At 42.5% G+C, this 22,349-nt stretch overlaps 1 protein-coding gene across 2 annotated transcripts in view; it reads right to left on the reverse strand.

Annotated features, from left to right (window-relative positions):
• Positions 1 to 22,349, reverse strand: part of EPAS1 (endothelial PAS domain protein 1) — a 75,337-nt gene that overhangs the window by 19,046 nt on the left and 33,942 nt on the right. The window contains exons 2-7 of one of the 2 annotated variants that reach the window (XM_080614640.1): positions 13,841 to 14,031; positions 4,365 to 4,516; positions 3,699 to 3,783; positions 3,313 to 3,375; positions 3,083 to 3,201; positions 2,773 to 2,975 (exon numbers count right to left, since the gene is read on the reverse strand). In XM_080614640.1, coding sequence (XP_080470766.1) covers positions 2,773 to 2,975; positions 3,083 to 3,201; positions 3,313 to 3,375; positions 3,699 to 3,783; positions 4,365 to 4,516; positions 13,841 to 14,031 — 813 coding nt within the window. The remainder of the gene's footprint in view (positions 1 to 2,772; positions 2,976 to 3,082; positions 3,202 to 3,312; positions 3,376 to 3,698; positions 3,784 to 4,364; positions 4,517 to 13,840; positions 14,032 to 22,349) is intronic. The other variant, XM_080614641.1, reaches the window with a different exon arrangement.

The following is a 22,349-nucleotide window of genomic DNA, read 5'->3' on the forward strand; positions in this document are numbered from 1 at the left end:
AGCATTTCTGTATTACAACTAAAATAATCCTGTAAACCATTCAGCCAAGATAAGTGGAGCAAGGGAACATTTTAAAACCACTCCAGTAATGGCTGAAGCAGGCATTTAACAGAGCAACCTATTTTCATTGTTTATACCTCACAAGCCTTTTTTTACAGGCTCATCACCTTGCAAAAGCTGTTTTAAGAATACAAGCATATCCTACCTAACCAAGTCATGGGCCCTCATATACCAATTATTTTTGGAAGGCAAAATATATGGGTAATGTCTCACGCATTTAAAATGAGGGATGCCAGTCTTGCCTGCTCCGTATTCAATCTGTTCTGTATGCTGCTGAGGAAAAGCTAAGAGAATCAAGGCCCTTCATGTCAGCCAACTAGCTTTTCTTATGAAGTGTTGAAAGGTAGCCAGCTTATATTTTGCATCTTGCACTGTGACAGACAGAGACTACTGAGCTTTCCTAAAGAGATGACAGATGGGATCCTCATTTTCCGCAAGGATAAATTTCAGCTTCATGTACAAGGGCAGCTCTCCTTTGTACCCAACTTCAGCTTCACACTGACAGTGGGTGCTTCCATTAGTAAGATCTCGCATGGCTGCCATTTGTTAAGGTACTTCCTCAGAAATCCTAAAGTTTCTTTACCTGAATGCTTCAACAATAAGAACTTAATGCCCCCTGGAAGCAGACCTGTCCACACCAGATGAACTGCAAAGATGACACTTAGATTGCTGCAGACGCCCTGTAGCAAAGGCACACTGTCCCAAATGATATCAGCCCTGAACTGGAAAGACACAATCTCTCATGGAGAACCAAGCTGTGTCAGCCCTGCCGTGTCGCTACAGAAAGGCTAAAGTATGTCGAAAAGGGTTTAGGCATCTGACTGGCACATGCTGCTTTTCCTTCAGCCTGGATTTACATTCTTGGCATAAACTGCTCCTTCAATGCAATCTGTCTAGCAGCACCGAACTTGATAATAACAGCCGAGTGTTTCACATTTTTATGTGTCTACTGATGCGTCGCATTTTGGAGAGAAATCAACATCCCTCTGGGAGGGAAGCAAGAGCCAGGAGGATCTGCTGGGAAGAACCTGGAAGGTTTGCGAGGTCTCTCCCTTCTCTGGTCTGGCTGGCTGTTTACAGCTTTATCATAATCTCAATAAAACATGAACCAACCGTCCAACCAAAACTATTTAGTCAAAGATGTGCTGCTCTGTTGCCTGCTTTTAAAGAACCTCTGAAATTCCCTTCAAGTTAAAGCCTCCAGAGGAAGCTGTTGTACATCATAACCATTCTATGATTCTATGATCTCCACCATGTGAACCGTTTATCTCTGTAAATCAACTCCCACTATTTAAGCCAGGGCATAATATGTCATTCTTTTTAAAATAAGCATGTGTATCTTTAATGGGATAGCATCAGTTCCTCTAATTCTCATTTATAATTGCTTATGCACATGAATGCTGCCATACAACACAATCCTCCGTTACTCTCCTCTAGCCTGCCACTGAATGGCCCTAATAATTCAGAGTTACATTGCCTTTAATAACGAGTTACTACCATACTGTTTGCTTTCCTCTCCCCCAGCAGCAAATCCTATTTATATAGGATTTGCATAATACCATAGTATATATAACTAATATTAATAAAAATTAGTAAATATTAGTAAATATTAATATATACTGTATGCTTATACAGGATTTGTTAATACTTTCACCCTGAAAGAATAAAAGTCTGTTTTATTGCAGTTACATCAGAGGGCATTTCTAGTTACAGCACACTTGCGGCTATATTCTCAGAGAGGCCAGAAGGTCGGTCAAGCTTCACACTTGTAATCTTGCTTCCACCCACAACTGCTAACACTGCTAGTTTATACACCGCCAGCTGATACAGTTGCTTCATCACACTCTTTGAAATCATAAATCTTGCTTAGCACAAGTTTAAAACCTAAAACTTTGAAGGATGAAGAAACCAACCAAGATCTCAATCCTGTGAGGTTTTGCGTAATAAGCAGCATACGTATAATCCCACTGATAACCCTACAGACCTCAGTGGTTGCAAGCAGCTCTGAATTTCAGGAAACCAGTTTCATTAGATGGGAAACTTCATACTAAATTCAGAAATGACCTCATAAGCTTAAATAAACCCCAAACAAACACCAAACCCACAAGTAGTACAGACTCACAGCCCCTTGCTTGATCCAAGATCCTCCCCCTCCCCCTTCATTTTGCCACTAAATGGAGCAGATAGATAACTAGCAAAGGCTGTTTGCTTTCATTGAGCAAGAGGCTGCAAGCCCGTTCCATAGCTGCAGATGCTCTGCATGCTTTAGCAATCCTTAGATAATCTAGAGCATAAAGTACTTTCCAGCTAACCACTAACAGCATCCTGGGCCAAACCAACCATAAAACAGTCCTTGTATAAGGCATGTCATTTCAGACATTCCCTAAAAAAAACGAGAACAGAAATCCTGTTATCCTTCAGTTTGCTAAAACCCAAAAAGCTAATGCTTATGGCTTTAAGTTGCCTCATCTTCTGCAAGTGAAGTTGAATTCTTCACTCAGCAGGAGGAAGAAATAAGCAGGAGTACCATTTTGCCTAAACTGAGATTTGAGATGGATTAAGTGAGCCACTGAATAGCTGCCTTGGTAACAGACTGTACTTTCTCCTACTCTTTGCTTAGCAGGTCCATGCAGGAGGACATCTGGAAGGACTACTTATTTTCTTCAAAAAGATAGAAACACCCATGGAAAGGAAAAAGTCAGTGGGGTTTACCTGTCATCACAGTAGGTGAATTTCATGTCCATGCTGTGGCGACTCAGGAAGGTCTTGCTGTCCAGGGGGATATCGATGTTTGAAGGATGCTGAATAGGCTCACACATTATTATAAGGCAGGTGAGAAGAGGCTCTTTATACCCACACAGAGTGTGAGGAGGGCAAGTGTTATATACTTTAACTTGTCCAGTGCAGTGCAAAACCTGAAATAATGATTTTTGAATGAGAAACAAACTTAAAAATGTTCTTTCTCCGCATGACAAAATGTCTTTCAAAATCAAAACCACTTATTATGGCCCAAATATGGTACCTTCCACGTGGCAGACTTGAGGTTAACAGTTCTGCCTCTGTTGGTAACAGTGCATTTCATCCTCATGAAGAAGTCACGCTCAGTTGACATCTCTTTGCTTTTCTTCCCAAAGCCTGGACCTGTATAATGAAAATAGCAAATAGGTTTTCCCAGTTTTGCTTCTTGATTTCTTCTATTCACAAGCATGAAGAATTCAATAGAAAAAACAGACTAATTCTCAGGTCATTTACCTGCAGAGACCATCAAAGATGCATGGACCATTGAAGAGCAGTTTGTAGAGCTCAGACCTAAAACTTTAAGTGGAACTTCAATAGGACTTTGTGCATTTAAACCTATCTTTCAGCTTGCAGCACATAAATCTTTGCAAAGCGTTACAAGCAAAAACATTATGCCTGCCTTAACTTGATGAAAGGAAAACACTGAACAAACAGTTCTTGGTGCTATCATTTTTAAGCAATATTTAGCAAAACAAAAGAAATCTGCAAAGCAGTGAACAGTTAATGATTACTCTGGGAATGAAAATTCCCTTTACCACAACTAACATCTCTACTGCTAGCCAGTTACCTCATTTGGTTACTTAAAAAGCAAACAGTGACTTTTGTATTTCCATTATTACCATTTTTCAGACTCAGATTCTCTCGAATTTCTTCGTGGTCACATGGATGAGTGAAGTCAAAAATGCTGTGTCCAGTTAATTCCACCTGTGTAGAAGTAAGAATTACACTTAGCCAAATAAAAACAATTGATAATATTTATCTGGTTTTAAATACCACCTATTCAGATAAAACTGGTCATTAGAACCAGAATGCTCACAGACAAATCCTGTGACCCTCCCCTTTGTTTATCCCATGCATAACTTCATTTTCTCCCCAGAACAATTGCTTATCTTTGCATTTGCAAGTGCAGTTAACAGTCAACACCACTGGTTGTTTTCAACACAGGTTAAAACCCCCAATCCACAAAGCAGAAAAGGGGGGTACATAAAACAGCAGCTCTATCCCCATCTCTCAGGGTCTAACGCTGAATGAACTCCCATTCTCCTCTCCATGGTCATATCTAAGAAGGCAAGTTTGCAGTTGCCAAAGACAGTGTGACTTTGATAGAAAGGGAGAGGGACACCCCCCCACTGTTGTCTGGTGTACATGGTACCTGCTGAGAAATGAGACATTCTATTTCCAGTCTTTTTTTGCAATGAGACACAGCTGGTTTTCTGCATTTAGGCATAGGACTCATTTCTAGGAATTGTATTACAAAGACAGGAAAGTGTTACGGAACAAGTTACCTGGGTAAGACCCATGTATTTGTTGACATTCTCTGACAAAAAGATCATGTCTCCATCCTGTGTCACCACGGCAATAAATCCCTCCAAAGCTTTCAGGTACAAGTTGTCCATCTGCTGGTCTGCCTCTAATTCATTCTCGCTGTCAGCACATACTGAGGGGAAAAAAAAAAAGCATGTAAAGTCCTCAGCACCATAGCCAGCCTTGTTCAACACAAACACAGGCAGGTACAAGGCAACTAAGACAAGACAACCCCCTTCTGAACACTACAAAAGGGATGCTTTTATCACTAGAAAGGCAGGAGATATCTTTCTGAACTTTCTGGCAAATGCAATAGACCCTTTATTCACCTTTAGTGTCTTTCTGCAAGATGTGTTTTCAGTACGCAACACCTAGATACCTAAACGCTGAAGCACATCTTCTTTCGTGCACATTGTTTTGGCCATATGCACGTTCATCATTTCCCTTCATGTTCCTTGTTGAAACACTTCTTTTGGAAGAAGTCTAGAACAAGGAATGGAGTATTGCTTTGTAAAACATTATTAGAAGTGGTTTGGGTTTGGCATTTTTCGAGATAGGGAAGAGGCTGCGCCAAACAAATGCAGTTCTTCCTTTGAAGTATTAGCGGATTATGATTAAAAGGTGAGTTCAATCTAGAAACCTCCTGCAACTCCATCTGCTAGTACCTAAGGATGGACAGTGAGCAAATTTAGAGGGATGAGCACTTACAGTGCAGAAGCCATCAAATTGCTGTTTGGAAAAGGTGAGCGGTGACAGAAACGATGCCGGCTGCTGCTGCATCCTCATCCTGCATCTCAACATTCCTCCCCAGCAGCAACATTCCCCATCGTGCCAACAAGGGAAGAAATGGACTCAGCCCCAGAGCCACTTGGTTTACCACCTTTTGCTTCTCAATGCGACTGTTTTGTAGTAGGGAAGAGAAGACGCTCTCTGGGGATGGCCACCACAGGCTGGACATTTATCATTTCGTGTCCCTGCACTGCAATTCTAACTACAAACGCAACAGCCAGTTCCTCCTCAGTACAAAGCAACTGACTTCAGGAAATTACATCAGGGCTAGCATTTAAAATACAGAAAATACACAATAATATATTTGAATAGTACGCACTTTGACCATAATGACGTTTAGGGAAGGAGGAAAAAAAAAAAAAAAAAAGGTAAGTGACCATCTGCTCCCAAGCTTGTTTCTGCTGTGTAAAGAATGTCAAGGGTCTTTTTTAACTTTTCCGGAAGCAAACAAATGGTTTATTCAGCAGGGATCATGGCTGTAGCCCAAGACAATCAGCCAAGTGTGGGTTCAGAGAAAAAAATGACTTTTCAGCTCTAACCCCAGACCCTCCTTTCCATTTTTTTCCCCCAGCTCATTAAGCTCACATTAACAAAACATGACCAGTCAAAGGCAGGAAGGCTATTCAAAGCATTTGTATTCCTAAATGCCTCCAACAGTGAAAGACAAACACTTTACTTGTATTATCAGATGATAAAGTTTGCTTTTCCATGTATATAAATTATATTACTTATACAAATACATGCAGAGGACATATGATCACTCACATCAGGGCTGCAGGTTCAAACCCTTAATGTCCTAGCTGAGCAAAGCACTTAAAGATATAGCCAGCTTTAAAGCATGGGGTTATAGGGTTCTGTGGGATCAGAGTTCAACTTGTTTTCATTGAGATTACCTTCATCCAGCTGGAGGTATATATAATGTGGACTGGGAGGAGGGAGGGAAGAGGGTTTGTGCTGCTGTGCACTCCCCTCACATAACCCCAAAGAACACCCAAGGTGTTCTGCAGACACCCTCCAGCTTCACTGGTAACCCCACTGCATCTCCTTCTCCCTTCAGCATCCCCATCTGCATCAAGCAATGGGAGCTGACAGAGAAGGTTTCTTGTAGTACTTAGTAGAGTATGCTCTATTATTACAGAGCAGCTGCAATGAGGAAACTGTAGGCACTACTAGGCACATAAAGGTAGAAGACAAGTACCTCCAGGAACCACCATGCTGCTGCCCATCCATTCCCTGCCTGTCCCTCAATCATCAGCATCTCCCCACAGCCTGCCCAGGGATGCTCAAGCACTGGGGGATGCACCAAAAGTGCTCACAGCTTCTGCTGTGTCCAGGCTCTTTGTGGTGGTTGCAAACACCCAGTCCCATAAGGTGTCATCTGTGCTAAACCCTTAAAGCATATTAGCTACCTCAAGATCTTTAGTCCACAGCACAAAACTATGCTGGGCATCACCATGGCAGCCCTAGTACACCCTGTGTCAGGTAACTTATTTATTATTTATTACTATAATTATACTAAGAATCTCTTATATGGCTGCAGTTACAGCATTATAGCTTGTTCCCCTTCTCCTGTGAAAATCACTAGCTACTAATACATACAGGATATACGCACATTAGGAGACTGACACATCAGTCATTGCCACTCGCAAAAACCTAGTTTGCTTCAGAAAGAACCTATTTCACAGAAGAAGAACAAATAAAGGCATGGCTACTGCAGGCTGCTCGCAGAAATCCCTATTGTCTTTCACTTTGCTTTAAATTTTCTTCTTTAATTCACCTCAGAGCTGGACTGCAGCACTAGCACAAGAAAATCTGGCTTCAAATGGAAAACATTTGAGACAGCTGGGACCAAACGGAAGCAGGTCGGGATGAGGAAGTAGGGGCAGAACTTTAGTCTTCCAGTAGGTCTGAGGCCAGATAACATCACCCCATGTAGACTGCCTGGAATTATACAGGTCTTAAAGAAAGGTAGCTGTAGATTCCATTTACCCTCAGTTTTATTTTTTCCTTTTGTCAGCATTGCTTTTCCAAATAGCTGCTAACTAAATTCTGAAATAAAGATGTGTTTCTTCTTTTTTTCCCTTCAACTTTTTCCATCTCCCCTCTACTAACAGGAATATCTCAGTGCAGGCACCGTAACAGCATAGCAGGGAGACCAGACTGCAAATATGCCAGTTTAACTCTAAATTAATAGCACATTCAGCAGAATGAAGTGCTGTGATAGTATTGTTCATATTATAGTAACATTTATGGATCCTGGCCAAGACTGTGCTCATGTAGTACTGGGAAGCCCATAAAGGAGGAAGGATCTCTGCCTAGGTGAGCTTGGGAGATGTCGAAACATGTCAGAGAACCTCAGACAAGTGCGTTGGCCTCCCCAGGGCGACTGTCAGAGCTACAGCAGACCCACGAACACAGCAACTGTGTCCATGTCCCAGTCTGATGGGTCATCCCGCTGTTCATGTTGCCCCAAGGCAGCATTTCTTAGTCTGCATCAAACTTTGATGCAGTATTTTTCGGCCCATGTCTCTGCCTGTGTTAAATTTTGGCATTTTTTTGGTAAACTCCACTTTGAGAAATTTTCTAACCCCCAAAGTGGAATTTACTCAGCAACAAGAAACTTTGAACTGCAATGGCAAATGCTTATTGCAGTGTTTATGATAACCTTTTATGCTAAAAATAGCTCTTGTAAACAAGCTTTGATTAATTCCCACTGTCAGGATGTGCACTGTTCCCAAGTTTAAGAACACTTTTTCCGTAGATGCTTGCTCATTTCCTTCAGTCCAACCTCTTGGAACAAGCCTGAAGGTTCAAAAATCAGGGTCTCCTAACTGCTCAGGTATAAACAGCCTCTAGCAAACAGCTTAGACTCCCCTCAACACCTTTGATCTGACTCAAAGGGGCCTTTTCTGGTCAGTTTAGAGGTAAAGAGTGATAAAAAAGGTTTCTACTGGAGGTCACGTCATCTCCTCCACAGCATTCTCATAGCTTTGCCTCTCATCCTGGATCCTACACATGCCAGAAAGTTCCTTATGTTTTGTGCATAAAAGACACCAGGTTATAGCTGCCATTCCAGAGAGGGCTGTGAACACTGCCTGATGCCGGCAGGCAAAAGCTAGGGAATATCTAACAGCAGCTCCATCCTGCTGCAGCGAGAGCAGCCTTGAGCCAGACTTGTCTCTTCCTGGTTCCTTGTTTTCCATCAAAGGAAAGCGACTGATTTTTTTTACCTCTCTCTTCTTGTCTTGACAGGGCAGCACATCCTGTTCAAGGGGATATTTTCAATATGTTCAATAAAGGCTTTCAGTTTAGATACATCAAGAAAAAGCTACTCTTAAACTTGAAGCTTCCTGAAGAGCTCTTATCTCCAAGTGCACAAGCAACTTTGATAAAGAAAACACTTATGTTAGTGTTGTTTTAATTGCAGAGTTTATATCTAGCCAAATCACTCAGATGCTGCTCCCGGGAAGCTGCTTTGAGTCCTGCAGCCCTCAGTGTTGAACAGCAAGACACAGCACCCCATCAGACCAGGCTTCCAGAGCCCTGTGGGATCTTCTGGCACAGCTTCCCAAAGAAGGGACATCACTTTCAGCAGCTGAAGCACTCAGCACCCAGCTCCACTCCCATTCCTGGCAGCACGGTTGGCACAAAGCTGTTTTTCCAATTTAATAAAAGCAAACAAGTAGCCATGCTATTTTTAAAGCACTGTTTTATGCCACAATGGCCTGAGATTAGATGCAGCTTGTCCAGACATTCAAAAACAATGCCCACAACACTTCTCCCTATAGCTTGTCCTCTCCCTTAAAAGCCTGGAGAAAAGCTATTTTTTCCCTTCTGCTCCCTGCTGGCTTTCCGGCTCTGTTGTCTCCCTCCCTTGAAACAACTTCACAGTGGCTTCCTCACGGCCTCCCTTCTCCCAAACAACTTCCCGTCTGCTTCCCTGTTCCCTCCCCATTTCTGCTGCTGTCTGCCCGCACAGGAGCAACTCCCATCCAGTTTCCTTTGCTGGACCTCTGCGCAGAAAAGACACCCTGGTGACCACACAGTTGGGATGGGATGAAAGAGAGCTGATAAAATTATGTTTGCTTGATTAGCTTGACTAAAAAAGTCTGCAGTGCTGGCACACAGAAACGCACTGGTACCAAAGAGTTCTGGTTCCTGTAATGCCTTCAGCATCAATGTGGTCCAAAGGAACACTTCAAATTATGGCTACCACATGCTAACGCCTATACAGGCTTAGTAAAGTGGATTCTCTTCCTCATATCCAGACAAAAAGAGACTATCTGAGGTAGCCTTAACAACCATCAAGATTTTATAGCTGTTAACCAAGACAGCCATTCTTCTGCAAAAGACAGTTATTTCTCTCTTCCCATCTATTAATCCCCAAAAAAGCATTAGGCTAATTTACTAGCTAGACTACAGACTAACAGGCAACAAGTACTGCTATCAGTTCTTCTGACTATACTAAAGGACAGAAGATCCAAAAGGTTCACTAGCGATAAGCATCAAACTGTCTATTTTCAGCAGCAACTTTATGGGATCAAAACCTTTCCTTGAAACAAAGATCAGTTCTAAATTTATCCCGAACACTTGAATGTCATGATGGCAAAACTGTATTATGCCAACAGAATTAGAGGACATCTTGAAAAATATTTAAGATGAGCATAATTAAATGATATTTCTACTTCGCATTCCAATTGTGCCATGTACTGTTCTGTGCACAACATGGAAACAGTATTATAAAGCTATTGTTTCAGTTTGCTTCCTGTGATACTAATCTCAATCAGGCCGTCAGACGAACAGCCTGCATTTCTAAATGTTAAAGGCTTCCTCTCCAACATTCCCACACAGAATTGCCTACTGTGAAAATCAAAGGGAAACGTGTTACTAAGTAAAGCAACAACTTTTATAAAGCAAAACCTGGTATTTTTTACCCTTTTGAACTCTGAGATATACAACCAGCTATTTCCTATTATGATAGGATACAAGGGCCAAGCTCGGGCCCTGCAATGCCTGCAGGAGACGTGCACCCTGCAATCCTGAAGCTGAGATTTTCAGAGGCACGTAGCAGGAGAGCTGTCAATGAAGGCTCAGATTCACAGGCTCTGCCATTCACCTGCTGGAAGAATGTGGGCATAGATTTCCCTAGGTCTTGGCTTCCTGACAGATAAATAATCATTATGCAGACACAGCCAGTAAAACAGCCCGAGCTACACAAGTGAAAAGCCCTATTCCGAGTCGCGGAATAATAGGAAGGGGCATGAGACACTCAATGCCAGCGGACTGAGGTTGGCACATTGCCTACGGCCATCTCTGAAATCCCATCTGGAGCATCAGCTTGCAGAAAGATGAGGACACAGTCCTGGGAAGGGCCTTGCCCTCTCCACTCCAGGCAAAACTGCCATGAAACGAAGCGATCTGCTCACATTTGAGAATCATGGCCAAACAGTCATATAAAATAAAATCTGGTTTACCAGTAGGTTTTGATAGAGTAAATAATACATGAGGAAAGTGCTAATCAAGGAGTAACTTTTTTCTCTACTAGCCTTCAAAGCATTTTCCAAGCTGTATTACAAGCTTATTTAATGACGTTGTATATATACACATACAAACGCAGTAGATGTTATTTTAATGTCCTAATTAATGACAAGATAAATACTCCCACTTAACTCCAGTTTACACCAAGTATGTAGCCCAAATAAACCAAAACCATTTCCATGAAGACAACATAAAGCAAAGAGGGGGTCTGCAGGCTGAGGCAGACATTTGCTTCTCATGCACGTTGCAATCCTCCACCTCCCCATTTCTCAGTTCACCTGTCAGAGATGACACAGTAACCGCCATGCTCCTCACCAATCTAATGAGGCTCCTCAGATGCAACACTGAATTAATGGCCAGATTCTAGTCTGCTAAACACGCAAGTGGAATGGGGGGCAGCTTTGCTTGGGGCTTCAGAAGGGTCCAGAACAAAAGCAAGAACAGCATGGGCAGGCATCACACAAGCACAGTTCCTGTATTGCTCCACACTCTCGTCAAAATGTATGGGCAGCAAAACCCCTTCATTTGTGAGACTAAAGCTGTATCGAAAACCTGTCCCCTCGAATTAAATCAGATGGCCTTGTAGTTAAAGCCAGTGTCCTTAAAGACCAACATTATTCAGAAGCCCACAAAATCAGAGATATAGAATCTAATTTAAATGAGAAGAACATAAATAGCAGATGAGGTTTTCTGGCTTGAGTTCTTTCATCTCTGTGTGTTCTCATGAGCAAATAATACCAAAATCATCCAGAAAAGAATCAATCTCTTTAAAGTACCTTAGGTTCAATTCCTCGGAATAAAAGCACTGAAGATTTTGAAACCCTTAACTACATCTCCATGCATCCATGGACAAATCTGCATTTGTCTAACTCCACAGACTTTAATGAGAAGACTTACTCCACATTAATATTTAGCCTAAGTACATCAGATTTACATCTCAGGAAATACCTTTTGGTGGTACTTCCAAAAAATGTAAATCAGCCACATGAATCACCTTGTTTTTCAATCACTGTCACAGAAGAATCATATATGTGCATGTATGAATATTATATACATATATTGAGTTGTCATTACTATCAAATGATATGAGCCTAAGCCTTAACACTGCAGAAGCACTAAAACAAATGTTCTATTTGTAGATATTTTTCCTCACTGAGAAATATACATGTAGATGAAAAGTTCACTTTAATCTTCGCAGTTTGCAGGTGAGCAATTATATTTTCCCAATGATGACAGCATCAAACTATTATATGTATATATATACACACACATTTATATACCTTTTTTTTTTACAGCCCTTCAGAAGTTTGCTCTTCCTATGCTTTGTCAGTCTCTAATTCATACCACATAAATACTTGAATAGCCAAAGCTGTGTTTTTATGAGACAGTTAACAACACATTGGCTTTGTGTACAGCACTTTCAACAACATTTACCTCCTTACGCAACTTCTTCAAGTATTAATGACGTGATGAAATCAGAGATGATTTCCAAACACTGCTCAGCAAATAAACTTTTCTTTCCACAGTAGGAAATGTTAAAAAGCCACATTCTATAAGTTAAGATAGAAATACCCACATTTTATACAATAGTTTTAGCAGAAGCCAAAAAAGCTACAAAAACTATGGAGCACTCAGAAACAGGATCGAGTTTGTCACACCTTTCAGACTAACCAGCAACAAACCAACAGCATAGCTGTCCACAAAATGAGACACTTCCTAATAACATTTATGAAAGTAATTGTTATGTTATGACTCAACTTTTCTAAAGAAAGGAAGTGCAATCGTGACCTTATTGGGAGTTTTGCCATTAATTAAGGAAAAGATGAAATTTGGGGGTTACCTTTCCCAAACAATGCAGGCATTGTTTGGTTAACGTATTCTTGATACTTACAGGTCACTGTGTCAAAGTTCCCCCAGAAACACCAGTTGCTGTCATTGATCTTACAGGCTACTCAAACCATAGATTTCCAAAGTGATTACTCAAATACAGGTGCAAAATAAGAATATTGTTAATTTTGCCAGTTTTCACATAAAAATGATGCTGGTTCCCTGGTTCACGTTTCTTACTAGTCCAACATGAGCAAGATTCTGATTACATAGAATCCATTCACGTCGAGTCTTCAAAAGTTGTTTGCTTTAGTTATCTTACATCATAAACACCTACTACTCATTGCCAGCATATAGCAAGAACAATTAGTCTTTTACAGAAAGTATTAGACCTCCAGAACTTCCCAGCTGCCTTTTGAATCTGCTGGCACAAACATGTTTGACACTCCAAATCAAAATTTACTTGTTTCAGCATTGAAGCTTAAGGCATATGTTTGAATTCTGAATAAACTTAAAAGCTTAAAATCTTGTAATTGAGCTTAATAAACCACATTCAAGAGTTTTGAGAGGTTTTATTTTAGAGAGGCAAAACTGCACTAGTTTTATTTTGGTAATGAAGACCTTATATGACTAATATCACTCATGTTTTAGACCTGCTGGAGTGAGTCCAGAGGAGGGCCAAGAACATGCTCCAAGGGCTGGAGCACCTCTGCTTGGAGACAAACTGAGAGAGCTGAGCTGGTTCAGCCTGGAGAAGAGAAGGCTCCTTAATGGGAGACCTTAGAGCAGCTTCCAGTGCCTAAAAGGGTTGACAAGAAATCTGGAAAGGGGCTTTCTACAAGGGCACACAGAGACAGGACAAGGGGGAATGGCTTTAAGCTGAAAGACAGTAGATTTAGACTAGATATAAGGAAGAAATTCTTTACTATGAGGGTGATGAGGCCCTGGAACGGGTTGCCCAGAAAAGCTTAGAAACCTGTAAGTGCTCAAGGCCAGGCTGGATGAGGCTTAGGGCAACCTGCTCTAGTGGAAAGTGTCCTTGCCCATGCAGGCGGTTGGAAACGGATGAGCTTTAAGGTCTCTTCCAACCCAAACCATTCTATGATTTTCTAACCCAATTAAAATATACATAATTCTCCTGGGACAAAACCCACCAACCTATCTTTAAATCCAGTTGTATTCTTACAACACAAGCAGTTATGTCCTGCTCTCACCTTAGGACCCTGTACTCAGAGAAGAACATACACAATCTTACCAGGCTGCCATCTGCTAGCAATGGTAACTTCTTATGGCCAGATCTTACCTGAAGACAGCAGTTTGTGAGTGCGCAGGAAACTGATTGCCAGGCGCATGATGGATGCCTTGTCCAGGTGGGAACTGATGTTGTGGGGCAGGGGCAGTTCATGTGCCAGTTCATAGAAAACTTCGGTCTCTTTGCTTCTTCTGCATCTTGCTGCATCTCTTGATTTCTCCTTCCTTCGTTCAGAACTGCTCCTGGTAGGTAAAGAAGAGAGAGGAAAAAGTGTTTCTTCAACTGCAATTCATGACCTAAGAGAAGAATTTACAAGAGTAAATCTTCTCAGCAATGGATCCATTATGTCAAGTGATTTAAATAAATTGACCAGGCTTTAATATCTATTTGCTCCTTTAAAAATGGGAATTAGGAGAGGACTGCCACAGCTAGGAAGGGCTCCGATTCTACACAGGTCAGCCTTTGGACTCCCTGAATCCCCATTGAGTGTAACGGGATCAAGATCTGCTTTAGGTGAGAGATTCAATGCGAAACAGCAAACTATTATTCCTGGAATTCAGGAAATATTAAAAATAAAAAGTTTTGTTTGTTCAATCTAAATTAATTTACTTGACAAATATTCTGGGATGAGGTAACAATCCATTTTAAAGCTGGAACAATTACAATACATGTGGATGTGTCATAGTTGTTTCAGTGTCAGAGAGTTTCAATGGCTGTACCCCACATTAAAATCAAGGTATTAATAGGGTATCAAGCTGTGTTTGTATATACAACTCTCTCAGCAATTAACCCAACACTACTCTGGAAAAACACTTTCTTGACCATGAAGGATACCAAGTGGGAAAGAAAATCCTGTTACTCGCAAGAAACCTCTCCTTTGTAGAAGGATATTCTAATTAAATCGTCTTCTCTCCATTGTCTATGAAAATAGATTCCTTCTTGAGTAAAATAATGTGACCAATAGAGCCAGCGGTCTTCAAAGTCCACAGAAAACAGAAGAGCAGGAAATAATGGAAGGGGAAGACATTTTACGAAGCAAGTATGCAAAATAAGCCACTGAGAGACATAAAGCTAAATTTAACACGCAAGATACACAAGGGATACATTTATAACGGATCTGGGACAGGACTGTTTTAAGAGGGAACTTGATTGACTTGAAGGTTCTTTTCTCAAGTACAATTCTTATTTCAGAACATAAAGAACCTGAATCCATTCAAAACAATCAGCTATATCAAACCCACGTAGCTCTGCCAATACTACAAGTGTCCTTCACTCACATGAGTTGAGGTTTTGCATCTTAGTCATGTCAACATAGAATATATTTCTTTTCAGGCAGACTCTTACAATATTGTACCAATGCAAACAGAATGAGCACAGAACAGGGTGTGGAATAGATCAGCCCTGCTGTTTTTGCTGTTGTGGCTGCTCATTCGTTTCTAGAATGACCAGCAGCATCTCTTCCTTCTCAAGGCTGCTTAAAATTGAAGCAGTTTATAACCTGCTTTTTCAATGTCAGTATATTAAAAAAAGTGCCTATAAACTAAAAACAGATCAACAACAAAGTCCTATCAAAATAGGGTATTCCAATAAATATATTCTTTTGTGTGAAGATAAGGAGGAAAACATCACATTACTAGAACCTGTTCCAATCATGACTGGTCTCATGTAAAACTGCATAACACAGAAGAAGAGTATTAACACATAGCAATGTATTCTAAACAAGATGACCATTCCTAGAAGAGCTAGACTGCCTGCAAAAGCTTCTGGCATTGAAACCATGGATGTCTTCATAAATTAGAAAGAAGGAAAAACAGCCAGGGTGTGTGCTGAATGCTAAGAGTAAAGTTACAGTACAATGTTTGCTGGGCCCAAGCAAGGCTGAGCATTCAACATCATCATCCAGAGCAGGAATGTGCACACAACACATCAGTAGGGCCCTCATGCTGCAAAACACGTGAAGCCTGGCATATGCATAGGGATCAGATAGGTGCTCACCAGAGGGTGTGCTAACAGGGCAAAGGGCCTCATAAATGCTTACAGTATCTCCTCAAGATCCATGGCCTGCCCTCGGCAACCTCTTTCACAATGATTTTGCCCGAGGTGGATATTTTCTAACACGGCATCTGTTACAGGAGGCATGCACATGAGGAGACCTACACACACTCCAGTACATAACGGCAGGATTCAACTTTGATAATGCCTTCAGGGGCATTGCTGGAGCAAGCACCGACCCATCCAAGTTTGAATCTAATGGATCAGATATTACAAGGTGACTCTAACACCTTACTTTTCTCTTTGCTGAGAAAGAGTCATACTACATCCATATAAAAAAAGAAGTCCCTTCATATAGCTGTCTGAGAAGGTACAAGAGAAAATGACCCATGTCCTCCCAGTCTTCTCAGTTTCTAATTCTACTGATGAAATAAAAGAGTAGAAACAAAACCGAACAGAACAAAATCTACATGGCAAGATTTGCAAGAATTTCCAATTGCAGCTTGGAAAATTTAACTTGACCCATAAACATTCAAGCGCTGCTCTAAATCTGGAGCTCACAGTTTTCACATTAGAACCAACCTGGACGGAACAAGATCCAGTCCCTCCTCGTTTAAATACAAAACTTGGGTTACCAAGGCCAAAGCCGTGTCGCAACTCATGCAGTAAAAACAGGTTGTATAAGACAGGGTCCCTCGTAACACTGCTCCACTCACAAAGAAAGATACTTGGTTTTGCTAAACTCTGTAAACGTAATTTTTAAGTGTGGCTAATGAGACGAGCTGGTTTCATTAACCATGGGTTGCTCAAGGTTTCTGATAACTGATGCTATGAGCAGAGAACGGCTTTTCCCCCCTGTGCTGCAGATGCTTTCACTCACTCCTGACTGCCGTGCTCAGTTTCTCTGCAGAGAGACATCATCCTTCATTACACACCACACAAGAGCTTTCTCACATCAGAAAACAAGGGGAGGAATCAGCCTGCTCGGTGGCTTTCAAAGGACTTTCTTGCTCACCCATTATCCTTTAAAACAAACAAACAATTTGCTTGTTAAGCATTTCCCCCTTGGCTTCCTGCACCGCAATTTTCCTCCCAGCCTTTCCTCACTCAGCACACCCTCAAGTCACGTTGTTAGTGTAGCCAGCCTAGTACAAGCACAGCGAGGGATTGCCCCACACAGTTTCTCCCCCCAGCCACAGTCAGAAGACATCTACGCTTGCTTGCTCTCCTTCCCAGGGACACCCATATCCAAGACAGTTGTTCTGTGCTTACTCATCCTGGTTGCAAGAACCGCCAAAAATTGGAGTCGAGTGACAGAAATCTGCTAAAAGCACTATTCTCATATTGCAGGCCATTAACTCTCTGCGTTGCCCCTACTGTAGCTACAGGATTGACTGCCCACAGCTACAGCATGAAAACGTAACTACTCTACGACCTGCCCTTTTGAAGGCCAGGAAGAAAGGCGGACACTGACTCCTCTTCACACATCATTAGGGCAGTAGAGAAAAGGCCCAGGTTCCAGCTAATTTATGAATCATTCCCTCCCAGCACATAAACCACCCACTTCTGTGGCAAAAAAAGAGCACACGCGTGCGTCACTGCTGGGGGAAAGTGACGCAAGCAGGAGCAGAAGAAGAAGAAGAGAGTGAGGTTTACTCACCCAAACTTGTGTCAGATTTGAAAATGCAGAGGGGAGAGACACAAGAAAGCCACCCGCACGCTGGTGCGAGGCTCAGAGGTGGTGCAGGGGAATCCTCCTGGGAGCTCCCTGGCACTCGTTCCTTCAGGAGCCCTGGGATCAAGCCCCTCCAGGTATCCAAATTAGAGGGCTGCAACACCCCTCCTATGGAGCCAGGCTGAGAGAGCTGGGCTGGTTCAGCCTGGAGAAGAAGAAGGCTCCTTAAGGCGAGGCCTTAGTGCCTAAAGGGGCTGACAAGAAATCTGGACAGGGGCTTTTCATAAGGGCACATAGGGACAGGGCAAGGGGGAATGGGTTTAAGCTGAAAGACGGAAGATTTAAACTAGATACAAGGAAGAAATTCTTTACTATGAGGGTGCTGAGGCCCTGGCACAGGTTGCCCAGAGGAGCTGTGGCTGCCCCATCCCTGGCAGTGTTCAAGGCCAGGCTGGATGGGGCTTAGAGCAACCTGGTCTAGTGGAAGGTGTCCCTGCCCATGGCAGGGGGTTGGAACTGGATGAGCTCTGAGGTCCCTTTCAAGCCAAACCATTCTGTGATCTGGCAGTTAAGACCCCACTCGGCCACAAACGCACCCTTACATTGCAATCACAGCATGAACCTTCCCAATAAAACCACAAGAAAGAAATGGAAAAGCTCAAATATCTTTGGAAATGGGGAAATCAAGCTGAGAAATGGGCCTGGGGACTCCATCCAGGACTGGGCTATGCAGAGGGGAGTTGTGAAGCTCAAGGAGAAGGAAAAGGAAGATGCCAATTCCCAGCAAGAACTCTTTGAGGGCTGCTGGATGATGCTCCAAGGCCACAGTGTTTACACACATGGATGCTATAGGGAAGAGTTAAAACAGCGCAGGCACTTCGCCACCACAGAACACAAGTATGGCACTGTACCTCCAGGACAGCTGTTTACATGATTTCCCACTCCCTCCTGGCATGTTTAATTTGCGCTCTGAAAATAGAATTCATGGGCCAACACGTGAGCAAAGATGACAAACAACAGGCAAGTATTTGCCCTCTCAGGTGAAGCTCGCGAAAGTTCAGGAGCAAAAGCTCTCCATAACATACCCAAGAACCCAAACAACAAACTGGTCCCAACAACGACAACAGGAACAGAGGATGAGATCCTATCTGCCGGAAGCATCCAAAGGGGTGTTGGAATGCCCTGCATGGATCCAAGAAGCCAGATTCCTATCTCCTTGCTCATCTCCAACAGCCCCTTGCGACACAGCTTCACTGAGATTGGCAGGAATGCCTGCAGAGGAAGGTCTTCCACACCTGGGGTGAAGATCATAATCTGGCTTTCCAAAGCCTCTCTCACTGCAGCACTGGGAACTCCAGGCACAGTAACTTAATGGCAAAACTTGAAGCCCTGTGTACCTGATCTGGCTTAAACAACCTTGCAAAGCTATCATGACAGTGTAGGGATTGTCTATAGTGCTCACTGCTGCAAAAGCTTCAGACTCAGGCAGCTGGGAGATATGCTGGGGCAGCCAGCCCAGACTGGAGACTGTGCTGCCTGGGTACACATGACCCAGACACAGCAGGGATCAGCCCCACAAGCACTGGGGTGAAGAGACCACCCCCAATATATGGCATCACTCACCGGTCTGGAATAGAGTCAGGCACCCACGTAACCCTTCTTGGCTCAGCAGACAGGGACTGATTTGAGGTCTCAGTCCAGTTTCCACTGACTGTGACCATACTCTCTCCAATCGTAACCCCACCAGTACTTCACCACCATCACAAATCCCTGCCCGCCACCTCCACCCATACATCTCCCTGGTCCTTCCCACACACATTACCCCATCAAAGCCCTTGGTACCAGGTGGTCAGCTTCAGCAACCCTCCCTTCTGTTGAGGACATCGTGGGCCTCCTTTAAGCTTGCCAAGATAGCAATCTTCTGCTCTGGGTTTCGCTGCTCTCAACAAGTCCATGTGGGTCGATGCCTTGGTTGTGTACACGCTTGCTTGTTTAAGCCTAGGCAGCACAGTAATTGCACTGAATTACACTCCCACCTTGTAGGCTCCAGATCACAGAAGCTTTTAGAGAAATCGTAATCCACACCTTGCATAAAAACACCTTCTATGTAACCCGGTAGCCCTCACTCGTACGTATGTACTGCACAACACATCCATACACTTTGAAATACACAGTTCAGACTGACTCACTTGAGTTTACTTCACGATTTTGGTGACCCTTGGACTTTGCTTCAAACTGCCATGTATGCAAGCTGGTAAAACAACCAGCGTATTACTTGATATCCAGTGGCTGGTTGTTAGATGTTTCTAGCTCCAGCACTTTAAAAGTCAAGAATCCATAATTAATTCAGCTTTCACACAAAATTTCTCATTCAGTCACAGTGAATGCTCATTTTCAATGGTTTACAGGTAAAGATTCAAATGCTGCCTTGCAGGACAAGAAAAATACATTCTAAGGGTGCAAAGATAAGAAAATATTTCACAAGTAAATGGAAAAAAGAAAATCAGATGCTCAGCAGAAAAAATATTTTCCAATTCAAGCCTGTAAAAACTCAATAAAAATATTTTAACAGGCAGCACTATCTTGGATAACAACACAGATTTATTTCAACCTAGCAAATCCGCTTTTGGCTGCATGTTTACATTTTGCTCTACTTTCTGCTCAGCAAATGCCTCACTGATCTGAACCAGGATGATATCTGAAAAGGAGTTTCTCTGCCTGTGAGGCACTCCATAGCTACCTCAGAACCACATTGCCTGATGGCCCCAGAGATGTGCTTGCACAGACACCATGCAGCCAGCAGTCACACTTACTTAGCCTTAAAATTCCTTTAAAAAGCATTCATAACCATTGTACCTGACGAGCAGTTTATTCTGGATGGCACGCTGGGCTTTCAAAAGCCCCCTCCGTTCAAGGAATAAAAGTGACCATTGGTAAATAAAAAGTGCTAGAAACAGCAATTTACTCACTCGTCAGGAACTTGGGCCAAACTGTGAAAGCCGAGAATGAAACTCATACACAGTGGCATACAGATCCCTCCTTTCATCTCCTTCCAGGGCAAGTAATTATTTCCAAAGCCTGAGAAGACCCAAGATGCCCAGGTTCAGCACACTATCAAGAGCCAAAGGAAGGGGAAGGATGCAAAGGTGTTCTTGGACAGAGGGGAAAAAAGGCTTGAAAATCTGTGGAGTGCTCATGGTGGGCAAGCGCTAAAGCATGTTGGGATATGGTACCCAGTACGCAGACAAAATACAAATGACGCCTAAATGGGGAATTTGCTAATAGAGGAAATGAGAGTTCGAAGGTAACAAGAAAAGCTACTAACAGAAAGGGCTATTACAAAAATAAGGAAATGAAATACCTTCCACCCTTCCTTTAAAGCTGCCCTAACTTACAGTAACTCACCACCAACTCCTTGGCTTGATTCGGGGATTTCTTGTGTTTCTGTACGTACCAACTAAATAACAAATCACTGCTAGGGTAATGAAGCTTGGCATCTCCTGCCACATCAATGTGTAATGCAATTCTTTCCTCTAAGTTTAAAACCAAACACTAGACAAAAGGCAAGAAAATGAGAAATGGGAGTGTCTCAGGGACAGATGAGGGAAAAGTTCTTGTTTAAGGGCAAGAAACTCATTTCTGTTCTTATTAGGCCTCTTCAAAGGATGACTGGCACAGCGATAATGGACTTGGCTAGTACAATTAGAATATCAAGAGATGAGGCCTAAGTGAATACCAAACTTGTGGTGTCTTTGGGCATATTCACAATTCACTAAGTCCACATCACCCTAGGATCACCACAGCTGGCAGTAAAACAGTCAGGAATATGTTTTCTTGAGTGGGAAACACATCAGCTCATTAGACAGGATAAATTCCATAAGGACTTTAAAATCACATCTGAGACTACCTTCTCCAATGTCTGAAGCTCTCATGGTACCTTCAGTCTTAATAGTTAAGCTGTACTGGATTTGTATTTTATTTATTTTCAAGAACATTTTTGGCATTTATTTCTCAAAGAAGGTGCTGCTGAGACAAAAAGCATTATATAAAACTATATAGTTTTGAAATGCTTGTACCACTAGCATCTTTTTTATACCACCAGCTGCACTGAATGTAGCTGCTAAAAGAAAAACACCTTGCACCTGCAATTTGAAGTATCACTGATTACTGAAGTTGTCACAGCAACTACATAGTACTTGGGGAGTTCAATGTCAAAAACCTTGCTGAGGTTGTAGGAATGCTTTATTTTTTTTTAAAGCATTTAGGTTCACAATATGTCACCAGAGCCTGATAAATTTAATCACAGTAAGCAAAACAACGTCTACAGGATTTATGTTCTACCATATTTTCTCTAGTTTTATGAGTACCTTGAACCAGAAAGATAAGTATTAGGATTTCAGCAGCCATTAATCTGGTCCTGGATTATTTTACGATGCTGTGAGTGCAGCCTGTCCTGCAGTCGCCACGCCAGCACGAGCCTGGTACCTGGTACCTGGGAGGACGTGCCAAACATGCTGCTCTTCGGGCAAGGCACAGCCCAGTGGAACTGCATGAGGCTCACAGTGTGCCGAGATGCCAGGCTGCTCTTTGATCAGCAGCTGGAGCAGATAGAGGCATTGCCTTTTTGCCTTTTCAACCCATTCCCTGCATTAGGGATAGATGGTTGAGTGACTTCTCGTCTCTTCATTTTCAGGCAGAGCAGTTTCCTGCTTCAAGGCATGCCCAGCAAGCCCCATTGCTGGACACAGAAAGCGTCAGAACAGCTCTGGATCACTTTTGCAAGGCTGCTGCAGCCCATACTTAAAACGGACCAGTGAAACACCCCCTCCATCTTCTCAAATAATGAGGACATTTGGAGATAAACAAGCAGCCCAGCATACAGTTAAATCTCAG

Source organism: Psittacula echo (genome assembly GCF_963264785.1).
Source record: "Psittacula echo genome assembly, chromosome: 4".
In the NCBI taxonomy this organism is placed as follows: Eukaryota; Metazoa; Chordata; class Aves; order Psittaciformes; family Psittacidae; genus Psittacula; species Psittacula echo.